The sequence below is a fragment of the Esox lucius genome, chromosome 21 (assembly GCF_011004845.1).
Source record: "Esox lucius isolate fEsoLuc1 chromosome 21, fEsoLuc1.pri, whole genome shotgun sequence".
In the NCBI taxonomy this organism is placed as follows: domain Eukaryota; kingdom Metazoa; phylum Chordata; class Actinopteri; order Esociformes; family Esocidae; genus Esox; species Esox lucius.
Window position 1 is genome coordinate 20585983 of NC_047589.1, and position 9211 is coordinate 20595193.

At 39.6% G+C, this 9211-nt stretch overlaps 1 protein-coding gene across 1 annotated transcript in view; it reads right to left on the reverse strand.

Moving 5' to 3' along the window:
* lancl2 (LanC lantibiotic synthetase component C-like 2 (bacterial)) overlaps nucleotides 1-7454 on the reverse strand; it is a 38539-nt gene extending 31085 nt beyond the window's left edge. The window contains exons 1-2 of the mRNA XM_010885701.3: nucleotides 7061-7454; nucleotides 6257-6465 (exon numbers count right to left, since the gene is read on the reverse strand). Of these exons, the coding sequence (XP_010884003.2) occupies nucleotides 6257-6424 (168 nt within the window). The 5' untranslated portion in view covers nucleotides 6425-6465; nucleotides 7061-7454. The remainder of the gene's footprint in view (nucleotides 1-6256; nucleotides 6466-7060) is intronic.
* Between the last annotated feature and the right edge of the window lie 1757 nt (nucleotides 7455-9211).

The window sequence follows — 9211 nt, forward strand, 5'->3', positions numbered from 1 at the left end:
GCTACCAGATCTGAAAATGAGAATTTTTTCTCAGTCATTCTTTCCTGATTAGATAATGTTAAAACAATGTTTTTTTTAAACATACAACAGGGTGAAATCTGATTTAATTGGCGCTTGACCACTTCAGGGTCAATAGTTAGCCATGAGTTTATTGACATTTTTCACTACACCACAGCACTTCCTCACAAATCCTATCTTCTATCAGCAGCCTTTCTATTGCTCAATCATCCATTTCATTAGCTCAACAAACAGATCTCAAATCCAACCTTCCAATGTCCACAGATCAGCCCATGTTTACCAGTATTTCATCATATTATTCTTTCCACTAGCCATACCTCCATTCAGCCATGGCGTCCCGCGACTGTCTTGCACTTCCCCATCAGTATAAAAAAAAAAGTGACAAGTACCATAAATAAACAATACATATGTCTTAGTTACTCACTATGGTTCTTCAGGTCTCGTCACACCCAGAGATGATGAAACACCAGCAGACAGTAACAAAAGAGATAATAGCTAATTATTATGTTTTCCTAACGGCAGATTCTGAAGACTGTTGACTTCTCAATGCCCCATATGTTATTAAGTCATTTTGCTTGTAGCGAGCATTTCATATAACTTTCTTAAATTGGAAGGAATGGATGGATGGGTCAATTGTTGGTACATAAAAAGTATTTTTCTGAACTGACAAGTATAAGGTATAGCCGAAAAAACATTTTAGTTGCAATTAAACTGATTGACATTACAAATTACACTAGTAATTTTATGCAATGCTTTGGTTTTAATTTGTGTCAGAGAGATTAATGAATTCCATTCCTTTTTTAGGAATTGCCTCTTTTAGTGATGTTGTGGAGCTGTCATTTAAAGTCAGTATTTGTAATTTGAATAATAAACATGGAAAAATATACAATGAAGGTATCAAGTATTTTCCCACTTTAACAAAGTCTTAACCCACTTGAGGGTTTTATCACATGTGAAATTAAAGGATTTATTTTAAGTACAAAACTAACAGGGTTTCCCTTTCCTTAGTACTAAAATAATTCCAAAGTCATGTCATGATTAACAGTTGTCCGATAATCTAACCTCATTTTCACCATTTGAGTTGGAGAAGATAATCTCTGGAGGCAATACTGCCATATAAATAAACTTTAAAGGCTCATACTTGAGTCCCACATTTCACAATTATAAAAAAAAACATGCTAAAGCATAGGATGTTCCCAGGAACAGATGGCTCCATCACTGAGGAATCAAAGTTAAGAACACCCAGAACTCTTCCTTAATAAGCCAGCCATCCAGCCAAACTATGTAACCAGGCAAGTAGGGCCTTAGACAGGGAAATGACCAAGAACCTGATGGCACACCCATGTGGTAAAGACTAAACAAGACCAAGTTTCTACAAACACTGTACGAATTGGGAGTAAAAAAGGAATGGAATAATTTACAAATCTCATAAACTTATATTTAATTCACAATAGAATATAGAGAACATATTGAATGTTGAAAGTGAGACATTTTGTAATGTCATGCCAAATATTGGCTCATTTTGGATTTCATGAGAGCTACACATTCCAAAACAGTTGGGACAGGTAGCAATAATAGGCCGGAAAAGTTAAATGTACAGATAATGAACAGCTGGGGGACCAATTTGCAACTTATTATGTCAATTGGCAACATCATTGGGTATAAAAAGAGCCTCTCAGAGTGGCAGTGTCTCTCAGAAGTCAAGATGGGCAGAGGATCACCTGCTGCGGCGAAAAATAGTGGAGCAATATCAGAAAGGAGTTTCTCATAGAAAAATTGCAAAGAGTTTGAAGTTATCATCTACAGTGCATAATACCATTCAAAGATTCAGAGAATCTGGAACAATCTCTGTGCGTAAGGGTCAAGGCCGGAAAACCATACTGGATGCCCGTGATCTTCGGGGCCCTCAGACAGCACTGCATCACATACAGGAATGATACTGTAATGGAAATCACAACATGGGCTCAGGAATACTTCCAGAAAACATTGTCGGTGAACACAATCCACCGAGCCGTTACCGGCTAAAACTCTATAGGTCAAAAAAGAAGCCGTATCTAAACAGGATCCAGAAACGCAGGCGTTTTCTCTGGGCCAAGGATAATTTAAAATGGACTGTGGCAAAGTGTTCTGTGGTCAGACAAATCAAAATTTGGGAAGCCATGTCATCCGGACTGAAGAGGACAAGGACAACCCAAGTTGTTATCAGAGCTCAGTTCAGAAGCCTGCATCTCTGATGGTATGGGGTTGCATGAGTGCGTGTGGCATGGGCAGCCTACACATCTGGAAAGGCACCATCAATGCTGACAGATATATCCAAGTTCTAGAACAACATATGCTCCCATCCAGACGTCGTCTCTTTCAGGGAAGACCTTGCATTTTCCAACATGACAATGCCAGACCACATACTGCATCAATTACAATGTCATGGCTGCATGGAAGAAGGATCCGGGAACTGAAATGGCCAGCCTGCAGTCCAGATTTTTCACCCATAGAAAACATTTGGCGCATCATAAAGAGGAAGGTGCGACAAAGAAGACCTAAGACAGTTGAGCAACTAGAAGCCTGTATTAGATAAGAATGGGACAACATTCCTATAAATAAACTTGTCTCCTCAGTCCCCAGTCTGTTATAAAATGAAGAGGGGATGCCACACAGTGGTAAACATGGCCTTGTCCCAACTTTTTTGAGATGTGTTGATGCCATGAAATTTATTTTTCCCTTAAAGTGATACATTTTCTCAGTTTAAACATATGATATTTCATTGTATTCTGAATAAAATATTGAAATTTGAAACTTCCATTTCATTGCGTTCTGTTTTTATTCACAATTGGACAGTGTCCCAACTTTTTTGGAATCGGGTTTGTACTCAATGCCGACTAAAATTTTAGCCATATTATGCTAAAGGTGTACTCACCTTTCCACATGAGGATATTTTGGTGTGATTTGTTAAACTGGGTTACCTGTATCAGTGAATATGGTTGGAATTTAGCTCACAAATCTGTGTACAAATATTTTAGAAAAAGGGGTGTACTTACTTTTTCATGGCTGTACAGCTTAGGGGAACTTTTGTGCTAAATTCGCTCAAAGATTTATTGGCGGCAAGTATGTTGCCAAAGAAAACAACTTTGTCAAAACCTTCTCAAGACGATTTATAGTGGGGGAATATCTGGTCATAAATCACAACTAAAGATCTTTGCATTTGTGCACTGCATGATGGTTTACTTTAAAATGCACACTCTCACTTTGTACTTTTCATCTTTTAGACCTGCTCTCCAGCTGAAGCCTTACTCCATGCTAACAGAAAACCAAAAAAACTGAAACTACAGATTATTTAATGCACAGGAATCTCTATTACATTTACACTATTCCAATATAAAACTGAGATTCTCCATAACTGTGGGAACCTATAATTAGTCTGTGGGTTGCTCCATAATGGTTTATTGGTTTTTTTTTTTATAGAGCCTTGCGCCTTCCCCTCCCCTTGGTCGTCTATACTACTGCTGACAGTGAAGAAACATGCAACACTACCCCAGGAATGAACTTTGGAACATAACTTGTTTTAACTGCAGAGGAGAATGACGGACAATTCCTTTGCCGCTTTTACTGTGTGTGTGTGTGTGTGTGTGTGTGTGTCTCCAGCCAGCCAGCCCAGTATGTCTCTCTCTGTTGGATTGATATAGCCCAGCAAATGTTCACCTCATGTCTTGTAAAGACTCCCTGGCACATGAAAAATAAAAAGATTGTGTATTCAGAACAGGTGTTCAAAGGGCAGAACATCTTGTAAATCCCCATAACAGAATGCACACATTACCGGACGTTACCTTCGATAACATGTGGGAAATGTTTTAGCTCGAGGGCCATACAGTGAAATCAGAACTCAACAGAAGCACTTATTTTACAGTGTGTTACGATTCTACATTCTACATCATTTTGTTTTAGACTTAGAATAAGGGATGCTTAGGTGTGGATATTGTAACTGAATCCTTACCACTGATCTTAAACGAACAAATCTCTCCTTGATCTTTCCACAGCACTTTTTTTTTAAACTGCCAAAAACGCAGTATCACACCTGTTTTGAAAAGCCCACCTTCCAGGGTGGGAACAGGGCTCCTCTCTGGCTTTAGTCTTTACAAAGTCAGAGAAAGTGTATCCACCTGGCTATCCTGCAATGCTGCAGTCGATAGGGACATTGTTGAGTCCAGTGGCATTACTGTCCACCACTAGTGTGAAAGGAATTGACGAAACACAAAGGTCACAGTAATTGCTATAACAAAACATGACTCCTTTCATTTAAGATCAGATATCAGGCGAAAATTCCCCAGGCACAAATAAAATAGAATTGCTATGGTGCATAATTGTCTGATACTTATGAGTGACTGGAAGTGTATCTATGGGGACTGAGAAAAAAAAAAAAGAGTACTAGTGTTTTTACCATCTGGAAGTAATACACTGGGACAGTATTAACAAACTGTTGACAGTAGCAGCGGAGTTTCCCAACAACAACAACAACATACAGCTTTGCATAAAAGCCTAACAGAACACAGACACAATAACAACAATTTCATTCACATTCATTTAAACCAGAAAATGACAAATAAACAGAAAAGTCCCATCCTTATTATTATGATGAAGGGTAGGTCTGAGGAGTATGCCGGTGCTTCTAAATGCATTGCGGTGGTCATGGCTTAGGACAGGTCAGCTGTGGAAGGAAGCATTGTGTTGCGCAGAAAGGGCCACAGGGAAATCTAAAAGGCATTAGGGCGAGGGCCACAACGCACAACCAAAAAAAAAAAGGTTGGTGAAACCACTGGGCTGGATATTGATTAAAGTAGCTGGGGGGGGGGGGGGGGGGGGGGGGGGTCAAAGGTCATGCAGTCTCAGGAGGAGTCAGCAATTGTAGCTCTAGATGAACACATTTTGTCTACAAAGCAATGTCACATGACTGAACAATGTGTTATGAGAGAGTATTTATAGCTCCATGACAAAGGGTACAAAGGCATTAAATGATTACACAACGCTGGAGAGACTGTTTGGAGCCGGTTGTTACTACAGTTTTGTGATTTCATAAGCGGAAACTACGCTTGACGGATTCAAACAAATGGTCTCATCAGCAGCTAGATTCAATTACTTTTCCTAGGGGGACCTGCAGTTCAACATTTAACAATTCCATCCCTCACTGGATAAAAGGACCATGAACGTCCAAGCAGCCCTGTAATCTCCTTGAATGTATCCAAAATCCCCAGAAAAAGATCTACCCCCGCTGGGTCAGGCAAAAATTTGCTGCATTGGGGTCAGAAGTGGAATGACGCGACCATGGCGAGATCATAGGTTTATTGGGAAGGCCTGCTAGCAACGACAGCTCACAGTAACAAACGATTTCCCGAACAGAGCACAGGTAAACCTCAGAACCATGGACAGTAACACAACTAGCCAGGATAAAATACAGACAGCTGATCAGTGATTTCAGCACAGCCCCTGAATAGCAATAGACTGAGCTCACAGCTCGTAAAGACAAGATTGAGCACCCCTGTGTCTCAGGGGAATACTTAAGTTATTTCACTTAAATCTATGACAGCAGAATTCACGTTATGTTACAATACGATACAGACCAGCCGCTAGGGGCAATAGCGAGCGCTGTTAGTGTGGATTGAAAAGTTTTTCTGAATGGGCATTATGGTAAGGGACGGCAGACGGGCGTTTAAACACTTGACCTTCACTTCAATAGTTGCAAGTATGAATCCATCCATTGAGATATAACCTTAATCACAGTATTATCACTGTGATGCCTAACCTTAACTTTTTTATTTTCTAGACTTCACCCCAGTACAGTGATACCTAACCTTAAACTTCAATCCGTAATACAGCAGATACGTTTACAACCGTTAACATAACATTATGATAAGTTTCCGTAAAGTAACATAATTTACCCTCCCTAAAATAACGTAACGAATTTGTTTGTCACATTTGTTATGTTCCCTACAGTACAGTAGTAGTGTGGCCTTGTGTGAATGACTACCTGCTGACTATAACTAATGGATACCAAATATACTGACTCACACAAAAGTCACATTGAGGATAAAGTTGTCTTATGGTCCACTTTGTCAGAATTAGACATCGTATCGGCAAAGGAAAGCAAGTGAATCATATCATAACAATGTTGGAGAGCCAAGTTAGCTAGCTAGCATACTGCAGCCAGATACTTTATGGTACCCAAATGTTATGAAGGGCTCTTAGTTACCTTTCCATTTTCGTCGAACGGCTCGTTGCAGTCACTCTCCTTTCCTGAATTGGAAGACGTGAAGACACCTTGGTCCCAGTCAGGGTATGGGTTGATAAAAGATCTTTCCTCCATCTCCGCTTCCGTAGCCGAGACCAATTTTAATCTTTTTGACATGTTGTCTCCCATTTCAACGGCAACTCGTCAAGCCCAAAATGTAGAAGAACGCACTGTTGGTAGATAGAAAGCGCGTTTTAAAATTAAGGTGAACCTTTTTTATGAATAAATGTGTAACCTTGTAGCGCGACACATGAGAGAATACATGAGACAATAGACTATAAAGAGAGTACAGATGGAAAAATCAAGCTTCTAAAAATCATCTCCCCGTTCTCCTCGGAGAGTTGATGATAGGTAATGATAGGGACTTTATTCTAAGACTTTATATTACAATACAAGATAGTTGATTAATAAAAAGTAGACTTTATCTGAATCAGGGAAACTAATCCTTCATTTTTACCTTCTTTAAAAAATAATAATAAGATAGCCAGATAAGCTAGCCTACTGCAATGAAACGATTTGCAAAACCCTAAATCATAAAACGGGAAGGCTTATTAACAAAACAAACAAGAAAGACATGGTAGCCTAAATACATATCTTACAAAGGCATAGGTGATCATACTTGAGTGGTTAGCCTACACTACATTAAAGCTATACTTTAAAAATGTGTCAAGGGTTTGCAGCAAAGTGCATTCTCAACGGAGAAAACCCTTCCACATTTCAACGCAAGATTACCTATTAATTAAGCCAAATAGAAATCAGACTCACCTATTTTCGATATTATATAATGACCATGCAATTAATTACGTCTGCTTTCAGTCGTTGCAAGCGCTTCATCGATGCAGGAGCGTGGACCACTCGCAGCAGCCTGCATCGAGGTCGATTTAAGCATTAACACACAATGCAGTTTTGTGAATTGTCATCTTCCGATTCAGTTATGAAACCCGTTAGGCCTATCAGTTCTCAGGAAAAATTCATCATAGGGCACAGATCAAAACCCAAATGTTTCACTCTCTCTACAATAATTCGCATCTTCTCGCATCGTGTTCGGTCTCCCGCTTTCTCTTTCGCAGGCAGTGAGGGTGGTTTTTGATTCAGAAATCTTACTGGTTGACAGGCTACGGGTGGTAGCGGCAGCCCACCAGTCCTGCTGCAATAAGCAGCAGTCTTTGCCCGTCCAAATTTGAGTCCCAGCCTTGGAGGAAACAGCTGGTATTGATGCTGTTTACTTGTTCGCAGCCCGGGCTACTAGATTAAAATGTAATGCTTCAATAATAACCTACAGTATATAACAAAGATACAAATAACTGCTGTTTCAGCACCACTGAAATGGACAGCGACATTTCAAAGATTATTGCCTGACAAAGATCTTGTTTAATTTAGAATGTACGGCGAGAGATGACTGTTTGATAAACTGACCAAGACCATGCATATTGGACCATGCATATTTCTCATGACTTTCTTTTGGCTAACGAACGCAAGTTTGTCATATTCCAACTTTCACGCATGTGATAGAAGGGTCTAGGAACACGATTAACGTGGAGGATCAAAAATGGTTTGTCTCCTTGTTAACGTCCAAAAGAAGACCTTTAACATGTTCACACGCGCATCACATACATTATATACAGCGAACGACATTATTATTTGGACAGTCGGACATTCCTTTATATATATGTGGCTTTGTATTTCAGCACTTTGAATTTCACATGATATAATGAATATGGGTTGTAAGTACAGACGGTCAGCATTAATTTCAGGGTACCTTTAAGTTACGGTGTATTTTTGTCTATTTCATCGGGGGGATCATGACACCAACGTGCATATTTAAAGGGCTCGTTCGTTCAAAAAATCTTATTTGGGCGAGCCTGAAGGCCCACGATGTCATAATTCACAATAACCCATTTTTTACTTCTGAAGCTTAACCATCGTCAAAGCTACATTTAAAGCACACATTTCTTGAAATAAAAATTAAAGCTGGCATTTACCAAAAATAACGTCGATTTAGTCCTCCCCCAGCTAACTTGTTGATTTAGTCCTCCCTGCGATAAATTTCGATGTACCTATTAGTTTGGTCTACAAATGGTATCAATATGTCTATTTCCTGTCCCAAAGATCCTTCTGCTTCCACTAATGTAGCAAGAGAAAAGGGACATGCATAAGGAATTTGAACCATAGCTCCATGTAGTGCAAAGGCGAGTACATAATGGGTTTTTACGCGAAAATTGAACACACGTGTTCGCTTAAAAAAAAAAATTCTATCTGTCAACACTAGAATCAAGACTAGACATAGACAAAATAATGTAAGACAGTGTTGCAATATTGCTGTTCCTTCTCCTTGGTAGCATGATCAGAAAGTGCCCAGCCCTCCAAATGTGTGGTGTCAGCATCCCCCATCCACTTTCTCATTTGGTCAAACCTGTTCCTGTTCCTGCCCAACATTTAGCTCACTTTTCCAGCTCCCCAATTCTCCACAATCTGGTTTGACGGGTCATTGGTTATATTGACTTTAATGACCTTTCTGAGTGTTTTATATGTCTACTTGATGTCTCCTGTTCACTTGGTGCAATGGGACATGCTTGAATTAATCATGAGGGGCAGCTCTGGCATAAGTCCAATCTCTCGGCAGACCGCTGGGTCACACTATGAAATTGACAATATGACCTGGGTCAGCTAGAACGTCAACTTACACCACGGGTCGTTACGGACACAGATTAAGCCTAGTCATGGACAAAAAAAAAATCTATTCTAAAGGAAAATCTCCATTGAGCATAACTTTTTGTCCAAGACTAGGCTTAACTCGGTGTCTGTGAAACCGGACCTTTGATGATTGGGCATTATTTACCATATTATGGTTCCATGATACATAATGCATTTTGCATTGACTATTTCTCTTGCACTTTTCAAAGTTAATATGTCTAT